The sequence below is a fragment of the Monocercomonoides exilis genome (genome assembly GCF_001643675.1).
Source record: "Monocercomonoides exilis strain PA203 chromosome Unknown scaffold8-1962414, whole genome shotgun sequence".
NCBI lineage: Eukaryota > Preaxostyla > Oxymonadida > Polymastigidae > Monocercomonoides > Monocercomonoides exilis.
In genome coordinates, this window is record NW_027150553.1 from 1,406,955 (window position 1) to 1,432,060 (window position 25,106).

The 25,106-nt window shown below is 36.0% G+C and overlaps 6 protein-coding genes across 6 annotated transcripts; 4 read left to right on the plus strand and 2 right to left on the minus strand.

Annotated features, from left to right (window-relative positions):
* Nucleotides 1-840: 840 nt before the first annotated feature.
* MONOS_14446 (uncharacterized protein) lies at nt 841-2,379 on the minus strand (the record flags this gene model as incomplete). Its single annotated transcript, XM_067867247.1, has 1 exon — nt 841-2,379. One exon carries the CDS (start codon nt 2,377-2,379, stop codon nt 841-843), a length of 1,539 nt encoding a protein of 512 aa, XP_067733089.1.
* Nucleotides 2,380-5,574: 3,195 nt separating this feature from the next.
* Nucleotides 5,575-6,652, plus strand: MONOS_17151 (uncharacterized protein; the record flags this gene model as incomplete). Its single annotated transcript, XM_067870044.1, has 6 exons — nt 5,575-5,593; nt 5,681-5,832; nt 6,040-6,228; nt 6,308-6,360; nt 6,456-6,498; nt 6,572-6,652. The coding sequence occupies 6 exons, from the start codon at nt 5,575-5,577 to the stop codon at nt 6,650-6,652; spliced, it is 537 nt and encodes a 178-aa protein (XP_067733090.1).
* Nucleotides 6,653-7,233: 581 nt separating this feature from the next.
* Nucleotides 7,234-8,682, plus strand: MONOS_16398 (uncharacterized protein; the record flags this gene model as incomplete). The annotated part of the gene is made up of 1 exon (XM_067869305.1): nt 7,234-8,682. One exon carries the CDS (start codon nt 7,234-7,236, stop codon nt 8,680-8,682), a length of 1,449 nt encoding a protein of 482 aa, XP_067733091.1.
* A 5,752-nt stretch (nt 8,683-14,434) lies between these two features.
* Nucleotides 14,435-15,512, minus strand: MONOS_17152 (uncharacterized protein; the record flags this gene model as incomplete). Its single annotated transcript, XM_067870045.1, has 4 exons — nt 14,435-14,515; nt 14,858-15,046; nt 15,255-15,406; nt 15,494-15,512. The coding sequence occupies 4 exons, from the start codon at nt 15,510-15,512 to the stop codon at nt 14,435-14,437; spliced, it is 441 nt and encodes a 146-aa protein (XP_067733092.1).
* A 4,200-nt stretch (nt 15,513-19,712) lies between these two features.
* On the plus strand, nt 19,713-21,389 carry MONOS_14211 (uncharacterized protein; the record flags this gene model as incomplete). The annotated part of the gene is made up of 1 exon (XM_067866996.1): nt 19,713-21,389. The coding sequence occupies one exon, from the start codon at nt 19,713-19,715 to the stop codon at nt 21,387-21,389; it is 1,677 nt and encodes a 558-aa protein (XP_067733093.1).
* Nucleotides 21,390-21,694: 305 nt separating this feature from the next.
* On the plus strand, nt 21,695-24,889 carry MONOS_14210 (uncharacterized protein). Its single transcript, XM_067866995.1, has 3 exons — nt 21,695-21,919; nt 22,010-22,311; nt 22,408-24,889. The coding sequence occupies exon 3, from the start codon at nt 22,435-22,437 to the stop codon at nt 24,157-24,159; it is 1,725 nt and encodes a 574-aa protein (XP_067733094.1). The 5' UTR covers nt 21,695-21,919; nt 22,010-22,311; nt 22,408-22,434; the 3' UTR covers nt 24,160-24,889.
* The last annotated feature ends 217 nt before the right edge of the window (nt 24,890-25,106 follow it).

Consider the following 25,106-nt stretch of genomic DNA (forward strand, 5'->3'; position numbering starts at 1 on the left):
CTATTCATTTCCTTCACTTTTGAAGATATACGCAAAGTCTCTATTATCGATAAAAATATTAATAAATAAAAAAAATATTAAAGATAAATAATGAAATAAAACAAAAAAATTTAATATAAAATTAGAAATTAAACATTAAAGAAAAATATCAAAAATATGAAAAAACTAAAAATATATAAAATGTATTATGAAAAATCAGTACCATATTCTTTTCTCAATCTTTCGCTTCAACTTCCGCTTTTGTGTCTTTTTCTTTTCGAATTTTTGTCAAATTTCTTCTTTTGCCATATCATCAATTTCTCACATTCTCTCTTTTATCGCTTTGCCTCATTCTTTTCAAAATACCACATATATCTCACAAGCCTCATCTTTTCCATCCATTTCATATATTTCCTCTGGCTCATTCCTCTGTGCCCATTCCATTTCCCTCATTCTACCATCTTTCCGTTCTTGATGCTTATTCATCACCATTGAACATTCACACAAAGATCCTAATTTCAGTAAAAATAATTTCTGATGAAAAAACATAGAAATAAAAAATATAAACTTTTGCCTTTTCAAATTAATCATTCTTAACAGAATTTCTTCTTCTTCTTGTTAACCTCAAATATTGCTCCACTCTGCAAATACACCCATCTTCTCCATCTCCACTGCAAATCTCACAACCAACGAATTTTCTTCTCTTTTGCGCCCTCAAATCACTTATTTCTAATCCTCAGTTCTGTTTCCGGCTATATAACTCTAACAGCCTAAATCTTTGAAATTGTTGATGAAAACAAAAAAGAAAAATAAGAAGAAGAAAAAGAAGAGAAAGAGAAAAACAGAGAGGAAGAAAAAGAATTAGAAAAGATGAAAAAAGAGTTGGAAGAAGAAAAATGAATTATTAATAGAAAATGAGATGAATTCGAAAGCGTATTGATGCGACATAACATTCGTTCCAGTGTTACTCGTTGTTACCACAACATCCTCCAGCGAAAGTGACCCGCTCCCACAAGAGACCACAACCATACTCGGTGAAGTTCCTTCTGTTGAGTTACAATCAATCTTCAAGTGACTCATTCTCAAATGACCTGTCGAAACACTGAACAGCGATCCAGTTGATGAAAGTGCTCCTATTCCAATTGAACATGTTTCCCTTCCCTTCCCAATGACTGAAATCTTCTTTGATCCAATCTCAATTGTTGTCACCTCGCTTATGTGATTCCCTTCCATCAGCGTGACTGACAGACTCACCTGGATCACGCTCCGAATGACTGCAACACCAATGGTTCGGCATGCACTTGACTCATCCAATCCACACAACTCTTCTTCGCCACCTCCACTCACAGCCACAAATCGATTTAAAATTCCTCTCTTCAGCCAATCCTTTTTCGATGTTTGGTTATATGTCCATTTCTGTTCATTAACATAATTATATGCAAAGCAGATCCTCTTCTCATCTGTATTTGTGGTGTAACATTCATAGAATGGATTTCCTGAATCCAAATACAGATTGTATGTATCGACATACTCAACATCATGCCCGTATGGATTGGCTGCATCCTTGCAGCTGCATCCGTGAAAGAACAAAAAATAGCAATAAATTCCATTGTCTGGCTTTTCTGCTTTGTCTGGTCTGAAAAACAATCCTCCGCCTTCTCTTAATGCTGAGCATGAAATAAACTGAATGCTCCTCATTTTGAATGCTGCAGGAACAATATAGCAAAAGAAACCTCCACCATATATATTTGTAACTGAGCATGAAGTGAAACTGCAGTCAAACACACACGCACTTTCTCCCCCACCATTTTCTTCCCCAATGCATCCTTCTCCAGAAACCTGAAACGATTGCAATAATAACCCTCCACCAGAACTATTTGCTTTGCAATTCTGGAATTCACATCCGCTGATCTGAACACATGTTGATATCGTATAAATTAGTATTCCACCTCCATGTTGATTTTGAGCTGTACATTCGTTGAAAGAATTGTTCACAATCTCAACCGATTTAATATTATAGCAACTAATACCTCCACCGCACCAATGCGCAACACATTCATTGAATGCACAATGCGAAACTGAAACAGCGGCCGACGATTGACTGTACATGCAGATGGCCCCTCCACTCGATATTCCATCAGTATAAGAGTCACTTTCTCCTGTTGTCCTCGACCCATCCCATTCACACCAAGTGAATGAGTTTGCTCCATTATCTGTTTCATTCTGTCTGTCTGGCTTCAATGGAACCTCTGCAGTTCCAGTGCATTCAACATTTCTTGTTCTGCAACACCCGATGAATGATGTATTTGAGGCTGTCAAGGAAGCCAAGGGGTTGTTGAGGGAATGAACAATCCCTCCATCATATGCGTCGCAAACTGATGAAAATGAGCAGCTGCTCATCAGACACGAGGTTTGGGCTGACGTAGTGGTTGGAGGTGAACATGCCTCATTTGCTGTTGAGATGTTGAAAAATGTGAGTTTGGAGAGGGATACAAGGGGAATGGAAGGTGACGAGAGAAATGCCGTTGAAGATGAGAAATGCGATTCGCTCACTGAAACGCTTCTTTCTCTTTTAATATTTTGTACATATGCCTGTTTTGCTTCTTTGCGTAATCTTGTAAAAAAATATTACACTATGTTTATTTCCTTTTCTGCGTTTTCTGCTCATTATTAAATGAAACATTCAAAATATGAAGGATCTTCTCTGCCAATGCCTTGTGATAGCAAAGATTCCTTCAAGTCATTCTTCCGCTGAATCCATTAACTGCCCTTCTGTTGTCTTCTTCTGTTAATCTTCCTCATTCCTTGTTCTCTCATTGATTTCTGAAGAAGTCTTCAAAAAAAAAAAGAATGAATTATGAATGTGAAAATAAAAATATGTAATAAATCATAGAAAATATCGATCAAATAATATGACAAAAAATTATAAATAATTATAAATGATAATAAATAGTAACACCTTGATAATCCTTCAATCTCTATCTTTTTTTTCTTTTGTCAAAGTATTGCCACTTTCATTGTCCATTTGTCACTTTCATCGCTTTCATCCTCTCCAAATAAAATAAAGCCAGCTGAATTCATTCCATTTTGCAGCTTTTCCTTTCCAAAATGCCTCTTTCGATTAATAGAATAAAGCATACACAAATAATCTTCAAAACACTTTCTCCTCACTTTTGAATCTTTTCATCAAAAAATTTTCTCTTCTCTCTCTTTCTTTTCCCTTTCTCTCAACCCACCTTCTCATTCCACTCCCTCCAATCAATCCGTCCTTTTTGCTCCAAGCCACATTTCCTCTCTCCAAATTCAAAAATCACAGTCTCTTCTTCATTCCATTGAAAATCATCATCAAGCTCCGCCTTTTCCCCCCTTCTCCTCAAATACCATCATCCAATGTTAAGTCCTTTCATTCCATTTGATTTGTAATTCTGTTCATCGAATTTCTTTGGACAAATAAAACATTTTGTATTTACTGCAAAAGAAGAAGAAGAAGAAGAAGAAGAAGAAGAAGAAGAATTAATTTGGATGAATATCTATTGCAGTTGTGTGGAAATGAATGTTATTTTCCGACATGAAAAAAGCAGACGAAATTTTTTTTCATGTTTTCCTGTTCCTAATTAGGAAGCGCGGAATTATCATCCTTTTTTTTCTTCGCATTGTTTGATGGCTTTATGGTTGTTCAGCATTAACATATGCCAAATTAACTTAACGAACCGAAGAAGAAGAAGAAGAAGATGATGATGAAGATGAAGAAGAAGATGAAGAAGAAGAAGAAGAAGATGATGATGATGATGATAAATGAAATTCTATCATTTATTGCGTCTCTTCTGAATCAACTGCAAATGCTCTTCAGTTCGTTCATTGCTTTTGTCCTCATCCTTCAAAAACTCCTCATTTGAATTTTTCTTCCTCCTCCTCCTCCTCTTCCTCTTCTTCCTCCTCCTCCTTCTTCTTCTTCTTCTTCTTCTTCTTCTTTTCTTTTTCTCCTTCCTCTTCTTTCTCTTCTCATTTTCTTTTGATTTCTGGATTTCTCTTTGTGCAAATAAATTTCTTCCTTTTTTTCATTTTCTCTCATTTTCTCTCATTTTCTCTGATCAAAATACGAAATATGAAGAACTCCAATCAGATGATGTTGATGATGATGTCAAAGAAGGAGAAACTGAGTGATATGATGTTGACTTATTTGACGATGAAAAAGATGAATAAACAGAAGAAGAAGAAGAAGAAGAAGAAGAAGAAGAAGAAGAAGAAGAAAACAAATGAATTGGATCGAATGAAATGATAGGATGTTCAGAATTGCGAAGGAAAATGATTTCAAATGCAAACAGATGAGTTTGCTGAAATTACTCTTCATCAGCCTTCCTCTTCTTTGTTCGTGAGTATTCTTCTGCCAAAAATATGACCCTCTGAATCCTTCATTCATTTCGCTCGACCTCCGCCCTCCCTCTCTCGCAAACCAAAAATATGAAACTCATGAAAATCCCTCTTTTCTTCCTCTTCTTCCATTTCTTCCTTTCTTCTTTTCTTTCTTCCATTTCTTCATTTCCTCCTTTCTTCATATTCCACTTTCATTTTCAATCGTTCACAAAAATCTTCTTTCTTCAAAAAAAAAAAGAAAAGAAAAGAAAAAAGAAAAAAAAAAAGAAAAAAAAACAATTCTCCACCAGAGCACCAATGTTTGGTATCCTTGTCATATCTGGCATTCGCAAGCATTGCCTTTCTGCATTTTCCTTCTCCGCTTTTCCTTCTTCTTCTTCAACACCACACAATTCATAACTCTTTCAACAAATTCTGTGTTATTCAAAAATTACAATTCAAAAAATATTTGAAAAATAATTTATTAGCAAACCTTCAGAACCCATGTTTGTGCCTTTTTCAATTTCTCATTCCAATGGTTATGTTCGATATTTCCAAATATGAAATTCCCTTTAAGTATTCCATATCGTTTCATCTTCTGTGACTGGATTTGGGCACACAGGCAACAATCTCCCTTTCCAGCATTTTCCCCATTTCGCATGATTTACCAACCAATATTCCTGTGAAAAATTCGAGAATTGCTCAATCTTTTATCTTTCAATATTTTCCTGCTTTTCTCAAAACGGCGTGTTCCTCAATAAAACCATATCAAAGATCGTAAACGTCATGCATACATTCCTTGTTGAAGTTACTTTCCCCTTCGATTTCATATTCCGATATTTCCTTCAAAAAAACAAATTTTCTCCATTTCAACAATAACTCATATTCCTGCACTTTGGAGAGGATACAGACGGAAATATCTTCACAATCAATTGAACAATAAAAAATACATACAATATCATTTTTGTGTTATTGATGAAATTGATATATTCCCCTTGGTCATCCGATTACCAAAAATCAAAGGTCAGAATTTCAGCATTATTGCATCTCCACCATTTCTTGTTGCCTCCACAGGAAATAATATTTCTAGTTCTACAGATAATGTTCACTCACGGATTTCTCATTCTGTGAATAAATTATTCCGTTCTTTCGAATCTGATGATCATAGAATCCATTACAAAAAAGACTCAAACCAACAAATCATTTTCATATTTTCTTTATCTCGGCAATGGCTGAGTGAAAATGGACATGGTTGAGGGGGGTGTGTGGAAACAAAAAATAAACTTGTTTTGGGGATATTTTGTTCATTTTCTGAATTTCATGTGTTTGGCAGTGTTTGATTTATAAGCGAGATTGTTTGTGGGGAGCAGGGTTCAGCTTGTGGCTGATCAGAGAAGCAGATGCCCACAAGAGACAATGGTACTTGCAGCAGCTATGATTGATGGGATGATTTATCTGCAGTTCGTTTTTTGGAAAAGAAAGGCGAATGAGGGAAACAATGTTTGTGAGAAGGAGCAGGAAGGGGAAGGGGATGGAGAGTGTGTGGTGGAGTGCATGTTTGGTGGAGGAACACATCTCAGCTGAGATTTTCACACACACATATTTTTTATTTTAAAGGAGGAGACAAAAGCGAGTTGGATGTTATATTTTGGGAGCTGATGGGTGGGGATGATTGTGAATGATTGAGGGGGGAGTATGTGTTGAAAGGCACACGCCGATGATTGCTATCAAGAACAATACGAAAATGGAAGAGGATATGGAAATCAAGGAGATGGGGAAGAGAGGTTGGCACAGGATGTTTGGGGATGCAGTCATACTCATCTGGGCAGTCGAGACAGCACAGGAAAGGGAATGTGCGATTGCTTTGTGAGCCTTTCGGGGCGTAGGAGGAGACAGGTTTGATGATTTGTTTCATGAGAATTTATATATATATTTTTTATATTTAATTTTATGTTTATTTCTTTTTTTATTGAAGATATTGAGTGAATTTCAAAAAGATGGATGGAAAGCCATCACATGTTGTCTGAGGTATATCGATGGAACGCAGACTGTTTTTTTTTAAGCCTTACTTGAAGAATGAGAAGAGGAGGAGAAATATTCTATATTTTTTTTTTGGATTGAAGGCTGGATGGAGGAAGATGGGAAGAGAAGAATGGTGAGAGCGGGGTTGATGGGCAATGTTAGAGAGGGTGAAAACAACATATTATTTTTTCTTTATTTTTGAAATTGGATATGAAAGGCGAAGGCGTGGTGTGGTGTGGTGCTTGGAGTGGATGATGTTGGGATGAGAGGTATTTGGAGAGAGGCAAACAGAGGATGAGGGGAGTGAAGGGAAATGAAGATATCTGGAGGTATTTTATTCTTGTTTGTTAATTTTTTTCACATATCATTTTTTATTTTTATGTATTTGTATTTTTTTAAATTTCATAAATGTGTGATGCGATCAGGTGTTATGAGAAGCACTGGGGGAGCATGAAATATGGGATGTGGAAGCACTGCTTTTTTTCTGGGACATTCTTGGGAGAAACTGGGAGAAATGGGAAACTGAAGAGTGTTTGGCAGAATGAGCGAAATGGAAAAAACTGAAGAGAATGGGGAAAGAAATTTTTGTGGGATTTTTTTTAACAAAAATCTTTTCGGAAGCAGCAGCAGAAGAGACAGAAAAGAGGAACTCAAGCTCAATGGGATATTTTTTGACATGGCGCTAAGAGGCATGGGGAAGGAGGAGAAGGAAAAGGAAGAATTTTTGTGAACGAATTTCATTTCTCATATTCTTCCCCATTTTTCTCATCACCTTCCATCCCTTTTGCATCCCTCTATCATCTGACATTTTTCAACATCTCAACGGCATCTACAGATTGTCCATCCCCAACAACAACGTCAACCCAAATCACATGCCTGATGAGTAGTTGCTCATTCTCATCGGTTAGCGATGTATATGATGGAGGGATTGTTCATTCCCTCAACAACCCCTATGCCTCTTTGATAGCCTCAAACACATCATTCATCGAGTGTTATCGGACAAGGAATGTTGTATGTGAAGGAACTAAAACTAATAGGCTGGCTCCAGGGAGACAGAACATTACAGTGAATGGAGCAAACTCATTCACTTGGTGTGAATGGGATGGGTCGAAAACAACAGGAGAAAGCGATTCGTGGACTGATGGAGTGTCAAGTGGAGGGGCCATCTGCATGTACAGTCAACCATCTGCCTCTATGTCTGTTTCGCATTGTTCATTAGATGACTGCACAGCCTATTATAATGGTGGAGGAGTCATGTGCTATAACATAAAATCTGTTGAGATTGTAAATAACACTTTCGACTCATGTACTGCGCAAAATTATCGTGGGGGTGGAATGTTTATTCATTCCATTTCGTCGTGTGTTCGGATCAGCGGATGTGAATTCCAGAATTGTAAAGCAAATAATGGTGGAGGAGGCTTAAGATTAGAAAATATTCAAGTGACCGGATCAGGATGTATTGGAGATGAGAACGAAGGAGGCGAAAGTGCGTGTGCGTTTGACTGCTGTTTCACTTCATGTTCACTTACCGGTAATAGTGGTGGGGGCATGTGTTGTTATAATATAGTTCCCCAATTCAAGATGAGGAGCGTTCAATTTATCTCATGTTCTGCAATGGGATATGGAGGAGGGTTTCATTTTAATCCAGATAGACAAAATGCACCAGATGATAGAGTTTATTGTTTTTTCCTTTTCTTTCATGAATGCAAATGCAGAACAACCTCCAATCCATATGGGCATGATGTGATGTATTATGATTATTACAATGTTTTTTTGAGCACAGGAAATCCGTTCTATGAATGTTACACCACAAACACAGATGACAAGAGAGTATGCTATGTGTATAATTATTCGAGTTCAGGGAGTTGGGTGTATGATCAAATATCGAAAAAGGATTGGCTGAAGGACAAGACGATATATGTCTCAGCGAATGGAAATGATGAATATGAGCTGTGCGGGTCAAATGAATCAAATCCTTGTCTGACAGTGAAGAAGGCGTTTGAGATGTGTGAGATACAGATAAGCTTGTCAGTCACGCTTATGGAAGGGGATCATCGAAGCGAGACAACAACAATTGATATTGGGGCAAAGAAGATTTCAGTCATTGGGAAGGGAAGGACGAAGAGTTCGATAGGAACAGGAGCACTTTCTTCTTCTTCTTCTTCTTCTTCTTCTTCTTCTTCTTCTTCTTCTTCTTCTTCTTCTTCAGCAGCAGCAGCAGCAGCAGGAGAGACAACGCCATTTACTTTATTCAGTACGATAGCCGGGGTAAGTGGAATGATTGGTGTGTTGATATATTTTTGGTATAAATCATTTGAGAATTTATAAGATAGCAGCACAAGCATTTAAGAGGCGAATGATTTTTATTGGAATAAGGCTGTGTGAAAAGGGAGGTACATCAACAGGAAAAAATAAGCTAACTTTATTACAAATAGCAAATAGAATATTTTTTTTTCCTTTGGAAAAGGAGGAGAGCGAGAAAGGAGAGCTCTGTATTACGAGCCATTGTTATTTTATCTGAATTTATTTATTAAACAGCCAGCGGATCTGCTTGCTGATAATTTTGATTTCAACTTCTAAAATATATGTTTTTGGTAAGACTGATTGTATTTTCCATGATTCATTTGACTCAAGGTGATATTAATTTGATAAACGGTGATTAACTATTTGCTTCTTTAAAAAGGCGTGGGCTAAGTTCTGTACTATGTGCTATATCCTGAGCTTGTTCTCATAAAAGCGATTATTAAGATCATGATTCTGTGTAAATCTATTGCAATCTCCTTCAATGAGTTGATGTTACACATCACGACAATATGTTTTTCTGGTGATATTTTTTTCTATTTTTTTGCCTTCTGGAAGATAATGTCAGAATTATATTAGTGACTTTTTTTTTTCCTTTTTTTTTATTATTATTAATTTTCATTAAAATATTGTTTGAATATATATGGATGATTATTTTTCAAATCATAACTTTTTTCGGTGTGTTGAATATGGGACGAAATTTTTTGCTTTATGAATTTTGTTCCACACAATCTTTTCAAAGATTTTCCTCAACTTTTTAATATTTAAATATTTTATTTTGCATGAGAATGTTAGAATTGCAAGTATTCGATACAGAAATTGATGGAACAAATCATCGATTTTTTCATAAATGCAAGAATTCTGACCCATATCCAAAGGTTTTTTGTTATTAGCCAAATAATTTTCATCTGAATGTTGAATGCATGTCAATTATTACAAAAGCCAAAGTTAGATACGAAAAAATAGTAGAGGAGTCATAAAACAGATCCATCACTTTTTAGTGTTCATTTAGGAAAATTCAAAGCAAATATTCAAACCGAAATTTTAAACAGAAATAATTTGATTTCAAAAAAGACCACTTATAATATGGGTGATTATTTTTGAAATCATAACTTTTTTCGGGGAATTGATATTTCAAAGATTGTTCATCTTTGACTGAAAATATTTTTTTCAAATTAAAAATGTTTTGCATTTCTTTTAAGAGCCAATGTTTGAGATTTGTTCATAGCAAAATTTTCAACAAATGGAAAATAATATTTTGGTATTCATTTATTCATATACAATGCAAATTTTCTTTCCGAAAATTTTGATAGAAAAAATATGATATCAAAAATGATCACCCATAATATATTCACAAATAATTTTGAAATGTGATGTGACATTGTCTCCGAAAATTAATTTTTGTCATTTCTATCTTTTCAAAAAGATCTTCAAAATAATGTTTTTGTTCAATTTTTATGATCGAAGACATGCTTGTGTTCCTACAAACTTCGTAATTTTGTTGTTTGAAATGCAATCATTGTTAATTTCTTCACCATTTATTATTCAAAATTGATAAACTTCTTTTTCATAATTAATAAAATTGAGAATTTTTTTAAAAAAATTTTTTGTGAAAAATTGGTTTTTGGCCGAGTATCGAAAAGTGATGAATATATTATATTTTTTCATTATTTATAAAATAGATGAAAATTTGAATCCCAATTAATATTATTTGTCAATTGACATTATATTTTCTGATTTTTCAGAAAGAAATCATCATCATGAAAATCGGAAAATTTTTAAAATTAATTCTACTTGCATTATTTTAACTATTCATGAATAAATCAATATATATTGGTTATTTCATTTTCAAATTATGATAACAAATATATTTCTCAATTAAACAAGTCCATTAAGACACTTTATGAATTCCTTATTTGTTTTGAAGTGTTAACCTGAATTCATTTTAAAATAATTGAATTATATTGATTGAATAATGCATAACTAATCATTGCAAATTGAACAAATTTGAAAATTATTAGATAACAATGCTGCAGGTCATTTTCTTAAAAATTAGAAAATATAATGTCAATTGACAAATAATATTAATTGGGATTCAAATTTTCATCTATTTTATAAATAATGAAAAAATATAATATATTCATCACTTTTCGATACTCGGCCAAAAACCAATTTTTCACAAAAAATTTTTTTAAAAAAATTCTCAATTTTATTAATTATGAAAAAGAAGTTTATCAATTTTGAATAATAAATGGTGAAGAAATTAACAATGATTGCATTTCAAACAACAAAATTACGAAGTTTGTAGGAACACAAGCATGTCTTCGATCATAAAAATTGAACAAAAACATTATTTTGAAGATCTTTTTGAAAAGATAGAAATGACAAAAATTAATTTTCGGAGACAATGTCACATCACATTTCAAAATTATTTGTGAATATATTATGGGTGATCATTTTTGATATCATATTTTTTCTATCAAAATTTTCGGAAAGAAAATTTGCATTGTATATGAATAAATGAATACCAAAATATTATTTTCCATTTGTTGAAAATTTTGCTATGAACAAATCTCAAACATTGGCTCTTAAAAGAAATGCAAAACATTTTTAATTTGAAAAAAATATTTTCAGTCAAAGATGAACAATCTTTGAAATATCAATTCCCCGAAAAAAGTTATGATTTCAAAAATAATCACCCATATTATAAGTGGTCTTTTTTGAAATCAAATTATTTCTGTTTAAAATTTCGGTTTGAATATTTGCTTTGAATTTTCCTAAATGAACACTAAAAAGTGATGGATCTGTTTTATGACTCCTCTACTATTTTTTCGTATCTAACTTTGGCTTTTGTAATAATTGACATGCATTCAACATTCAGATGAAAATTATTTGGCTAATAACAAAAAACCTTTGGATATGGGTCAGAATTCTTGCATTTATGAAAAAATCGATGATTTGTTCCATCAATTTCTGTATCGAATACTTGCAATTCTAACATTCTCATGCAAAATAAAATATTTAAATATTAAAAAGTTGAGGAAAATCTTTGAAAAGATTGTGTGGAACAAAATTCATAAAGCAAAAAATTTCGTCCCATATTCAACACACCGAAAAAAGTTATGATTTGAAAAATAATCATCCATATATATTCAAACAATATTTTAATGAAAATTAATAATAATAAAAAAAAAGGAAAAAAAAAAGTCACTAATATAATTCTGACATTATCTTCCAGAAGGCAAAAAATAGAAAAAATATCACCAGAAAAACATATTGTCGTGATGTGTAACATCAACTCATTGAAGGAGATTGCAATAGATTTACACAGAATCATGATCTTAATAATCGCTTTTATGAGAACAAGCTCAGGATATAGCACATAGTACAGAACTTAGCCCACGCCTTTTAAAGAAGCAAATAGTTAATCACCGTTTATCAAATTAATATCACCTTGAGTCAAATGAATCATGGAAAATACAATCAGTCTTACCAAAAACATATATTTTAGAAGTTGAAATCAAAATTATCAGCAAGCAGATCCGCTGGCTGTTTAATAAATAAATTCAGATAAAATAACAATGGCTCGTAATACAGAGCTCTCCTTTCTCGCTCTCCTCCTTTCCAAAGGAAAAAAATATTCTATTTGCTATTTGTAATAAAGTTAGCTTATTTTTTCCTGTTGATGTACCTCCCTTTCACACAGCCTTATTCCAATAAAAATCATTCGCCTCTTAAATGCTTGTGCTGCTATCTTATAAATTCTCAAATGATTTATACCAAAAATATATCAACACACCAATCATTCCACTTACCCCGGCTATCGTACTGAATAAAGTAAATGGCGTTGTCTCTCCTGCTGCTGCTGCTGCTGAAGAAGAAGAAGAAGAAGAAGAAGAAGAAGAAGAAGAAGAAGAAGAAGAAGAAGAAGAAAGTGCTCCTGTTCCTATCGAACTCTTCGTCCTTCCCTTCCCAATGACTGAAATCTTCTTTGCCCCAATATCAATTGTTGTTGTCTCGCTTCGATGATCCCCTTCCATAAGCGTGACTGACAAGCTTATCTGTATCTCACACATCTCAAACGCCTTCTTCACTGTCAGACAAGGATTTGATTCATTTGACCCGCACAGCTCATATTCATCATTTCCATTCGCTGAGACATATATCGTCTTGTCCTTCAGCCAATCCTTTTCGATATTTGATCATACACCCAACTCCCTGAACTCGAATAATTATACACATAGCATACTCTCTTGTCATCTGTGTTTGTGGTGTAACATTCATAGAACGGATTTCCTGTGCTCAAAAAAACATTGTAATAATCATAATACATCACATCATGCCCATATGGATTGGAGGTTGTTCTGCATTTGCATTCATGAAAGAAAAGGAAAAAACAATAAACTCTATCATCTGGTGCATTTTGTCTATCTGGATTAAAATGAAACCCTCCTCCATATCCCATTGCAGAACATGAGATAAATTGAACGCTCCTCATCTTGAATTGGGGAACTATATTATAACAACACATGCCCCCACCACTATTACCGGTAAGTGAACATGAAGTGAAACAGCAGTCAAACGCACACGCACTTTCGCCTCCTTCGTTCTCATCTCCAATACATCCTGATCCGGTCACTTGAATATTTTCTAATCTTAAGCCTCCTCCACCATTATTTGCTTTACAATTCTGGAATTCACATCCGCTGATCCGAACACACGACGAAATGGAATGAATAAACATTCCACCCCCACGATAATTTTGCGCAGTACATGAGTCGAAAGTGTTATTTACAATCTCAACAGATTTTATGTTATAGCACATGACTCCTCCACCATTATAATAGGCTGTGCAGTCATCTAATGAACAATGCGAAACAGACATAGAGGCAGATGGTTGACTGTACATGCAGATGGCCCCTCCACTTGACACTCCATCAGTCCACGAATCGCTTTCTCCTGTTGTTTTCGACCCATCCCATTCACACCAAGTGAATGAGTTTGCTCCATTCACTGTAATGTTCTGTCTCCCTGGAGCCAGCCTATTAGTTTTAGTTCCTTCACATACAACATTCCTTGTCCGATAACACTCGATGAATGATGTGTTTGAGGCTATCAAAGAGGCATAGGGGTTGTTGAGGGAATGAACAATCCCTCCATCATATACATCGCTAACCGATGAGAATGAGCAACTACTCATCAGGCATGTGATTTGGGTTGACGTTGTTGTTGGGGATGGACAATCTGTAGATGCCGTTGAGATGTTGAAAAATGTCAGATGATAGAGGGATGCAAAAGGGATGGAAGGTGATGAGAAAAATGGGGAAGAATATGAGAAATGAAATTCGTTCACAAAAATTCTTCCTTTTCCTTCTCCTCCTTCCCCATGCCTCTTAGCGCCATGTCAAAAAATATCCCATTGAGCTTGAGTTCCTCTTTTCTGTCTCTTCTGCTGCTGCTTCCGAAAAGATTTTTGTTAAAAAAATCCCACAAAAATTTCTTTCCCCATTCTCTTCAGTTTTTCCATTTCGCTCATTCTGCCAAACACTCTTCAGTTTCCCATTTCTCCCAGTTTCTCCCAAGAATGTCCCAGAAAAAAAGCAGTGCTTCCACATCCCATATTTCATGCTCCCCCAGTGCTTCTCATAACACCTGATCGCATCACACATTTATGAAATTTAAAAAAATACAAATACATAAAAATAAAAAATGATATGTGAAAAAAATTAACAAACAAGAATAAAATACCTCCAGATATCTTCATTTCCCTTCACTCCCCTCATCCTCTGTTTGCCTCTCTCCAAATACCTCTCATCCCAACATCATCCACTCCAAGCACCACACCACACCACGCCTTCGCCTTTCATATCCAATTTCAAAAATAAAGAAAAAATAATATGTTGTTTTCACCCTCTCTAACATTGCCCATCAACCCCGCTCTCACCATTCTTCTCTTCCCATCTTCCTCCATCCAGCCTTCAATCCAAAAAAAAAATATAGAATATTTCTCCTCCTCTTCTCATTCTTCAAGTAAGGCTTAAAAAAAAACAGTCTGCGTTCCATCGATATACCTCAGACAACATGTGATGGCTTTCCATCCATCTTTTGAAATTCACTCAATATCTTCAATAAAAAAAGAAATAAACATAAAATTAAATATAAAAAATATATATATAAATTCTCATGAAACAAATCATCAAACCTGTCTCCTCCTACGCCCCGAAAGGCTCACAAAGCAATCGCACATTCCCTTTCCTGTGCTGTCTCGACTGCCCAGATGAGTATGACTGCATCCCCAAACATCCTGTGCCAACCTCTCTTCCCCATCTCCTTGATTTCCATATCCTCTTCCATTTTCGTATTGTTCTTGATAGCAATCATCGGCGTGTGCCTTTCAACACATACTCCCCCCTCAATCATTCACAATCATCCCCACCCATCAGCTCCCAAAATATAACATCCAACTCGCTTTTGTCTCCTCCTTTAAAATAAAAAAATATGTGTGTGTGAAAATCTCAGCTGAGATGTGTTCCTCCACCAAACATGCACTCCACCACACACTCTCCATCCCCTTCCCCTTCCTGCTCCTTCTCACAAACATTGTTTCCCTCATTCGCCTTTCTTTTCCAAAAAACGAACTGCAGATAAATCATCCCATCAATCATAGCTGCTGCAAGTACCATTGTCTCTTGTGGGCATCTGCTTCTCTGATCAGCCACAAGCTGAACCCTGCTCCCCACAAACAATCTCGCTTATAAATCAAACACTGCCAAACACATGAAATTCAGAAAATGAACAAAATATCCCCAAAACAAGTTTATTTTTTGTTTCCACACACCCCCCTCAACCATGTCCATTTTCACTCAGCCATTGCCGAGATAAAGAAAATATGAAAATGATTTGTTGGTTTGAGTCTTTTTTGTAATGGATTCTATGATCATCAGATTCGAAAGAACGGAATAATTTATTCACAGAATGAGAAATCCGTGAGTGAACATTATCTGTAGAACTAGAAATATTATTTCCTGTGGAGGCAACAAGAAATGGTGGAGATGCAATAATGCTGAAATTCTGACCTTTGATTTTTGGTAATCGGATGACCAAGGGGAATATATCAATTTCATCAATAACACAAAAATGATATTGTATGTATTTTTTATTGTTCAATTGATTGTGAAGATATTTCCGTCTGTATCCTCTCCAAAGTGCAGGAATATGAGTTATTGTTGAAATGGCCAATCCCCGCTTTGTGGAGCAACACGATGAGAACGGAGCAGATTATTATATAGGCATTGGGAAATAAATGAAGTTACGCAAGATACATGATTTTTTATTTGGAACAGGAGATGAAAACAAATTCGACTGTTATATTATAAAATGAAGATAACAAGAAGGAATTCTGTGAAGAACAAAATCTGCACAAAATTATATAGCATTTGGGAGCATAAGGCAATGGAGCAGTTTGGGGTATTTTTTGGCAAGGAAAGTGGAAGGCAATATCGAGGGAAGGACATTTCTTGCGAATAAAAACTTAGAAAACAATGCAAGCGATGAGAGTGGAGATCAGGGACATCAATGGGAGTAAAACAGCTGCTGCTGCCGTTGGAAAGATGCATGTGTGTTTTGTGGAATATGCGCAGAGAAGCAAGACTTTCCAAAAATTCGTGCTTAAATGAAAAAGAATAATTTGTGACAAAAGCATCAGTCTTGGCCTGTGTTCCTGCAAGAATGGCAAGACAAGTGAAGTATCCTGCAGCTGTTACCGTTCTTTAACCTTCTCCGAGCTGCTGCAAGGACGAGTCTAAAGCTTGGCGTTTCGTTGTCATGGGCAGTTATACAGCAATTTGAGTTGGGAATTATCTTCTGCCCCGTCTCCATCAACGGTATTTCGACTTCTGCTGGCAAAGTTCAGTATTTTTTGAGGCTCTGTTCGGCTGCTGATTTAGGGTTGGGCTGTTTTGCTACAGTTGTTGCGGGGGATGGCAACAAAGCGACTTTGTCATATCTGCTGCCAACTGCAACAGGTGGATCAGCCTTTTTCTTCTTCTTCTTCTTCTTCTTCTTCTTCTTCGTTTTTGTCATTTTTGAAGCAGACGAGCATTGGCAGCAACGAGGGATGAATTGAGGCAAGCACATGCAATATGCGTGAAGAGAGCCAAGGGATAAAAGGACGGGCATATCCCTGACGTTCCTGATATTGCCATGACAGAAAATGGGATGTGCGCTTGAAGCGCCGGGGATGAGCGAAGCAGCGCAACGGCTATGGAGCAGCACACAGCACTCAAGGCATGCTGTTTTTCCGCGTATTGTGTTGACCGTGCTTGAGGCAGAGGGAATGGCGGGATGAGTGTTCTTTTTGTGTGAGTTACATGATTGAAGAAGGTGAGGAAAGGAGGGATGGAAGTGCCTTGTTTTATTTGAGAGGAAGGCAGAAGAGGGAGAAGGAAGACATGGATTGAAAGGATCAAGGAAGAGAAGAAGGGTTATGAGACCGAGACGAGAGAAACGAGGGAACAAGAGAAGGAGAAGAAGAATGAGGAGAAGAGAAGGGAAGTGAAGAAGCGGAAAATGAAGCGGAAGGTTTCGAGAAGAAAAAGGTATAAGGATTATATCTCAAAAGTCATATTTTTGATATTTTATTTCAAATTTATTTTCAAATATTCTTTCAATTTTCTTTCTTTTTTTTTCCATATTTAATTTAATATTTCTTCAGTTTATTTTTTATTTTTCAGAATTTTTACTGTTATTTTTTAAATGACAAAAGTGCATTTGCATGAGTCGTCAAGAGCAATGGATGTGAATGGAATGTGGAAAAAAGGCAGAAGACGACAATAGAAGAAAAAAAGAGATAATAGGGAAAGCAAATGGCGAAGAAGATTATGTTCTTGTTTCAATTTGGTGGAACTGAAGGAAAAAGACGCTTTTCTTTTGGGAATGCGCATTTCAGAAGCAGGAGAAGAGGCAGGAAAAGGGAATTCAAGCTCATTTGAATCTTGACGAATATCTTACTGAGAGGCATGGTAGGCATATGACAAATGATTGAAGGAAAAGGAAGAGTATTTCAGTGAGAGAATCAAGCTCCATTTCTTACAACTCCCTCGATGCTCCTTATTTCCTTCTCACAACTCACATTTTTCAACATCTCAACAGCAAATGAGGCATATTCATCTCCAGCAACTACATTTTCCCAAACATCATGTTTGATATACAGCTGCTTATTTTCATTAGTGTGTGATGCATATGATGGAGGAATTGTTCCTTCTCTGAACAACCCCTTGGCCTCTCTGACTGCCTCAAATACCTCATTCGTTGGATGTTGCAGGAAAAGGAATGTTGAATGCAATGGAACTGCAGAGGTACCATTAAAGCCAGTGAGACAAAGCACAACAACCAATGGAGCTAATTCATTCATTTGGTGTGAATGGAATGGATCGAAGACGACAGGAACAGAAAATACATGGGAAGACATTGCTTCAAATGGAGGGGCTATTTGCATGCACAGCCAATCAAATGCTATAATTTCAATTAAGCACTGCTCATTCAATGATTGCAATGCTTATTGTGATGGAGGAGGAGTCATGTGTGCAAAAATCAAATCTGTTGAGATTGAAAACAACTCATTCAACTCATGCACAGCTCAAAAAAGTGCTGGAGGAGGGATGTGTATTTATGTGATTTCAACATGTGTTCAGATCAGCGGATGTGAATTCCAGGATTGTAAAGCAAATGGATATGGAGGAGGACTTTATCTCGACAATTTTCAGGTTTCAGGGCCAGGATGCATTCCAACAGAAAATGGAGGAGGAGAAAGTGCGTGTGTGTTTGACTGCAGCTTTGCTTCATGCTCAGTGACAAGCACAACTGGTGGAGGAATGCGTTGTTACAATATTCCTGTTCAAGTTAAGATTAGAAGCATTCAATTTATTTCATGCAATGCATCGTCATATGGAGGAGGGTTGAGTGTGGATCCACGTATTACAACAGCGCCAAAAGATGGACATTATTGTTATTTTCTTTTTTTTCACGAATGCAAATGTTCGGCCACTTCTCCACGGGGACATGATATTGCATATACAGATTATTACAAACATTTTTTGGATTCTGGAAATCCGTTCAACGAGTGCTATACTACAAATGCTGATGATAGAAGAATGTTTTATGAACACTATGATGGTACTAATTGGGTGTATGATCAAATATCGAAAAAGGATTGGCTGAAGGACAAGACGATATATGTCTCAGCGAATGGAAATGATGAATATGAGCTGTGCGGGTCAAATGAATCAAATCCGTGTCTGACAGTGAAGAAGGCGTTTGAGATGTGTGAAATACAGATAAGCTTGTCAGTCACGCTTATGGAAGGGGATCATCGAAGCGAGACAACAACAATTGATATTGGGGCAAAGAAGATTTCTGCTGTTGGAAAGGAAAAAAAGAAGAATGCGATTGGAAGGAATGCTGTTTTGCCTTTATTCTCTGCTCCGCAGCTTTTTATTCTCCTCTTCTTTTTTCATCTCCTTCAGACTCGTCTTCTTCGTCTTCTTCATTAATATCTTCAATTTCTGTTTTATTATCTTCAATTATATTGTAGTCATTGTCTATTTTTAATATTTTGGCTGTTGGAATTATTCGGCCGGAAGCCACGCTGAGGAAAGGAAATGAGCAAAATTTGGAAGCAGAAGAGGGTCAATTTCATTGGTCGTGAGATGGAAAGCGGAGATGGAGAAGAAGGGTTTTGAGATTGAAATTGGAGGGATGAGGGAATACTGGTCGGAGGAGAAGAAACGACGAGGAAGAAAAAGTGTGTGAAGAAAACTCAAAATAAAAAGGTTTGCTGAATGATTTGTTTTGTTTTTCTTGTACAAAATTAATTCTTTGATGTTTCTGTAATATTTTTTCATACTTTTCTTTGAGTGATTTTATATCATTTATTTTTTATAATTATTTTATGACAATAAGAATTTTTTGGATGAGTATTCAAAAGCGAAGAATGCGAATGGAATATGGAAAGAAGGCAGAAGATGGTTACAGTTGAAAAAGTGATTTTGGAAAAACAAATGATGAAGAATGTTGGAATGCTGCTTCCGTTCAGAAGCATTGAAGAAAAAAGATGCTTTTCTGCTTTTAATGGGAGCCAATTGTCTTCAGCAGAAGAGGCGAGGAAAGAATCTGAATTTAGGAAATATTCTGCTACATGGCGCGGAGATGCAAAACAGGTGTATGGTCAAAAAATCAAAAGAGAAGGAAGAATTTCAGTGAGTGAATCGCGTTTCTCATCTTCTTCCCCATTTTTCTTTTCACCATCTATATCCCTTATATCTCTCTTTCATTTGGTATTTTTCAACATCTCAACAGCAAATGAGGCATGCTCACCTTCTACCACTATGTCAACACAAACCTCATGTTTTATGAGTAGTTGCTCCTTTTCATCAGTCTGCAATGCATATGATGGCGGAATTGTTCCCTCACTCAACAATCCCTATGCCTCTTTGACTGCCTCAAACACCTCGTTTGTTGGATGCTTCCGGACAAGGAATGTTGTTTGCGAAGGAACTTCAGATGTCAAGTTGACTCCAGAGAGGCAAAGCATTACAGAAAATATAGCGAATACGTTCACTTGGTGCGAATGGAACGGGTCGAAAACAACAGGAGATGTTGACGATCATACTGATCGTACTTCAAATGGCGGAGCAATCAACATGAACAATTTGGCATCTGCCTCAATTTCTATTCAACACTGCACGTTCAACAACTGTTATGCGCATTATGGAGGTGGGGGAGTAATATGCCGGCAAATCAAAACACTCATTGCTGAAGACAATACATTCAATGATTGTACAGCTCAAAGTTATTATGGAGGAGGATTGTATGTTTATTATATAACTTCGTGTGTTCGGATCAGCGGATGTGAATTCCAGGGTTGCAAAGCAAGTATTCAAGGAGGAGGACTTTTTCTCGAAAATTTTCAGGTTTCAGGGCCAGGATGCATTCCAACAGAAAATGGAGGAGGAGAAAGTGCGTGTGTGTTTGACTGCAGCTTTGCTTCATGCTCAGTGACAAGCACAACTGGTGGAGGAATGCGTTGTTACAATGTTCCTAATCAATTTAAAATGAGGAGCATTCAGTTCATTTCATGTTCAGCAACTGCATATGGAGGAGGATTGAGCTTCAGACCAGAAAAATCAGAAAAGCCAGATGATGGGTTCTATTGTTATTTCCTGTTCTTCCACGAATGCAAATGCAGAGATGAATCTAATCCATATGGTCACGATGCGTATTATGTTGATTATTACAATGTTTTTTTGAGCACAGGAAATCCGTTCTATGAATGTTACACAACAAACACAGATGACCAGAGGATGTGTTATGTGTATAATTATTCGAGTTCAGGGAGTTGGGTGTATGATCAAACAATGAAAATGGATTGGCTGAAGAGAGGAATTCTCAATCGATTTGTGGCAGCGAGCGGAGGAAATGAAGAAGAGTTGTGTGGATTGGATGAGTCAAGTGCATGCCGAACCATTGGTGTTGCTGTTGAAAAGAGCATGATCCAGGTGAGTCTGTCAGTCACGCTGCTGGAAGGGAAACACACAAGCGAGACAAAAACAATTGAGATTGGGACAAAGAAGATTTCAGCCATTGGGAAAGACAAAGAGAAATATTCGATTGGAACAAAAACGAATTTAAACCGTTCATTCTCCTCCTCTTCATCTGCTTGTTATTTCTCCTTTTAGACATTTTATTTTAAAAAAAATGTTCCTCGATAACTTCGGCTTAATTCATAACAAAAAATTTCTAACGGCTTCTAATCTATTTTTCTGCTTTTATTGGTTTTTGCTGGCAGATTTTTGAGATGGCAAAGAAGGAGGAGCAGAAAGACAGATTCAGAGCATTTGTTGATGCTGCTAATTGTGAAGGCATTGCCAAATTCATAATTATCATCGCCAACTTTATCATCAATAATTTTTTTCCAAAAATATAAACCTTCATTGCCCTCTTTTTCATTTTCTTCCGACTCTTCGTCTTTATCATTGTTATCTTCTTCCTCTTCCTCTTCTTCGTTTTTCTCGCCTATGCATTAGCTTCTGGTTGTGGGAGTTAATTGAGTGGAAGCAGAACTGAGGATTTTTTAAAGGGGTGGTTTTTGAGGTCAAAGGGAAGCGATGCCATCGGAAATGGGACATACAGCAGAGATGGGGCAGATGGGCTTGCAGATGGGACGTGACGATATTTTGAGAGGCGCAAGAGAAAGAAATAGAAGAAAGTCTGTGAAGGGTGAAATAATAAGAGCATGAATTTATATTTTTGTTTTTTATTATTTTTATTATTTTTATATAATTATAATCTTTGCAAGAATGTTTTCGGCCAATTCGCCACATGAGATAAGGAAAGATGGCTTTTGAATCAGGCCTGGAAAGATTGCAGAAGGTGAGAAATGAAGAGCGAACAGGGAATGAGCCAGATGAAATATATGAAATGAATGAAAAAGATGATGCTTGCGAGATGAAAATAGCATTTTGAAAGAGGGAGGGGAAGAGGCAGAATAGAGAGCGGAAAGCTGATGAGATGTCAGAAGAAGATATCTAACAGGAAGTTAAGAAGGATAAGAAGAATGAAGAAAAAGAAAAAGATGAAGAAGATTTCAAAAAGAAAATGGTACTCGTTTTGCATATTTTATATTGAATTTTTGTATTTTGTATTTTTGTATTAATAAAATTTTTATTTTATAAAATTTTTTTAAAATAATAATAGGGACTTTTGCACGAACATTCAAAATGAATGGATTCGAAAGGAATATGGAAAGAAGGAAGAAGATGCACACAGGAGAAAAAGGGATATGGGGAAAGCATGCTAATTGGAAGAGTCAGAAGAAATAGGAAAATGGATTTTGAGCTTATTTGGATATTTTGTATTATTGCAACAAGATCAAGGGGAAGAAAAGGTAGCGTTGAAGGAAGCATTTCAGTGAGTGAGTCTCACTTCCCTTCTTTTTGTGCCTCATCAGCCCCGTTCATTTCTTCACCTTCCATTCCCCTTATATCCCTCTTTCATTTGACATTTTTCAACATATCAACAGCAAATGATGCATGCTCATTTACAACAACTACATCACCCCAAACATCATGTCTGATGAGCAGCTGTTCATTCTCATCAGTCTGTGATGCATATTATGGAGGAATTGTTCATTCCCTCAACAATCCCTATGCCTCTCTGACTGCTTCAAACACCTCATTCATTGGGTGTTGTCGAACAAGGAATGTTGTTTGTGAAGGAACTGCAGAGGCACCATTGAAGCCAGACAGACAAAGCATTACAGAAAATATAGCGAATACGTTCACTTGGTGCGAATGGAGTGGATCGAAGGCTTCTGAGACGAGTGAAGATTATTCAAATCAAGCCTCGAATGGAGGAGCAATATTTATGCACACCTTAACATCTGGAACACTCTCCATTTCTCACTGCGCATTCAACGAGTGTTCTTCATATTGTTGCGGTGGAGGGATAATGTGCCATACAATCAAAGCAGTGACAATTGAAAGCAGCACTTTCAATTTCTGTATCTCCTCAAATCGATATGGAGGAGGTGTGTATTTATATGGAATTTCCACTTGTGCTCGGGTGAGTGGATGCGAGTTCAAAAACTGTCAAGCGATTGGCTTAGGGGGAGGATTGAAATTAGAAAATTTTAATGTATCAGAAGGATGCATTGGAGAAGAAAAAGGGGAAGGGGAGAGTGCGTGTGTGTTTGACTGCAGTTTCACTTCATGCTCAGTCACAAATACACTTGGTGGAGGCATGTATTGTGTTACTGTTCCTGCGACGCAATTTAAAATGAGGAGCATTCAGTTTATTTCATGTTCAGCACGGCAAGAGGGAGGAGGATTATGTTTGCATCCAAATCGAGCAACAGCACCTGACAATAAACTATATTGCTTCTTCTTATTTTTTCACGAATGCAGCTGCAGGGATGCAGCCAATCCTCGCGGACATGACGTTGAATATGTCGATACATACAATCTGTATTTGGATTCAGGAAATCCATTCCATGAATGTTACACCACAAACACAAACGATAAGAGGATCTGCTTTGCATATAATTATGCAAATGCAAGTGCCTGGACATATGATCAAACATCAAAAAAAAATTGGCTGAAGGATAAGACAATTTATGTATCTGTTGGTGGGAATGATAATTTTGAGTTGTGTGGGGCAAATGAAACATTTCCTTGTCTGACAGTGAAAAAGGCGTTTGAGATGTGTGAGGTGCAGATTAGTTTGGCAATCACGCTGATGGAAGGGAATCATCAAAGCGAAGCAAGAACAGTTGAGATTGGAGAAAAGAAGATTTCAGTAATTGGGAAGGGAAGGACGGAGAGTTCGATTGAAATGAAATCACTTTCATCATCAGCAGCAGCTGGAGCTCTATTCGGTGTGACGACAGGTTATCTGGGAATGAGTCACTTGAAGATTGACTGCAACTCATCAGTAAGTCCTCATTCATGAATATATGAATTCTGTTAATGAGATGTGCTTTGGGAGTGAATGCACAACAGTAGAAAATATCTTTTTGTTTGGCGCATGATGCATCCTTATGCAATAAGTTTTGTTAACAGTCACAAGCATTGAGACATTTACGGAGATTTCTTTGTTTGTTTGTCGGTTGGTTGGTTTTGAGGAATTATAAAATTCGGTTAATCGATTTTTGTTTGAGAAATCAATGAAAATATGAACACAAAGTTAATTTGATGACGATGTGATGGTATTTTTTTGCATCAAATGGACATTTTTTCTTCTTTTCCGAATGAATGCAATAAAAAACAAAAATAGCACCATCCAAATTATGAAAAAGATGAGTCAATTTTTTTTTCTTTTTTTTTTTTTTTTGAAATTCTAATTTTTTGGATAAATAGATGAATACTTATTTCTCTCTTCTTTCTTTCTTTCTTTCTTTTATATTTTTTTAATTAGAATAATAGAACATTTACGAATTGTTATTGGAAAAGATAATACACCTTGATGATCAATCGCATGATATTTAATTGAACAATTTTTATTTTTTGTTTTTGTGTTGTTTTTGTCAAAGAATTTGGAAAAGAATATTTTTTTGAATCGATAAGAAGTTTGAAATCTGTTCAACTTGTTCGAGATTTTTTATCAAATTTTTTTATGAAAAAAATTAATCATCCTTTTTTATTCATATCATATTAATCATAAGAAACTGACATTTCTGAAATTCTTCCTTCATAATTTAAATACAATCATATAATTCGAATCGAGTTTGTGAATCTTCAAGAAAAACAAAAAACACTCAATATTATTTTTAATAATAATTCAGTTGTTGATTAGTGAGATATTGATTTTGACAACATTTGTTGAGTCAGATATTCATCAACACCCCCATCCTCATTTTTTTGAAAATTATAATCCTTTGTTATTTTTTTCAATCTCAT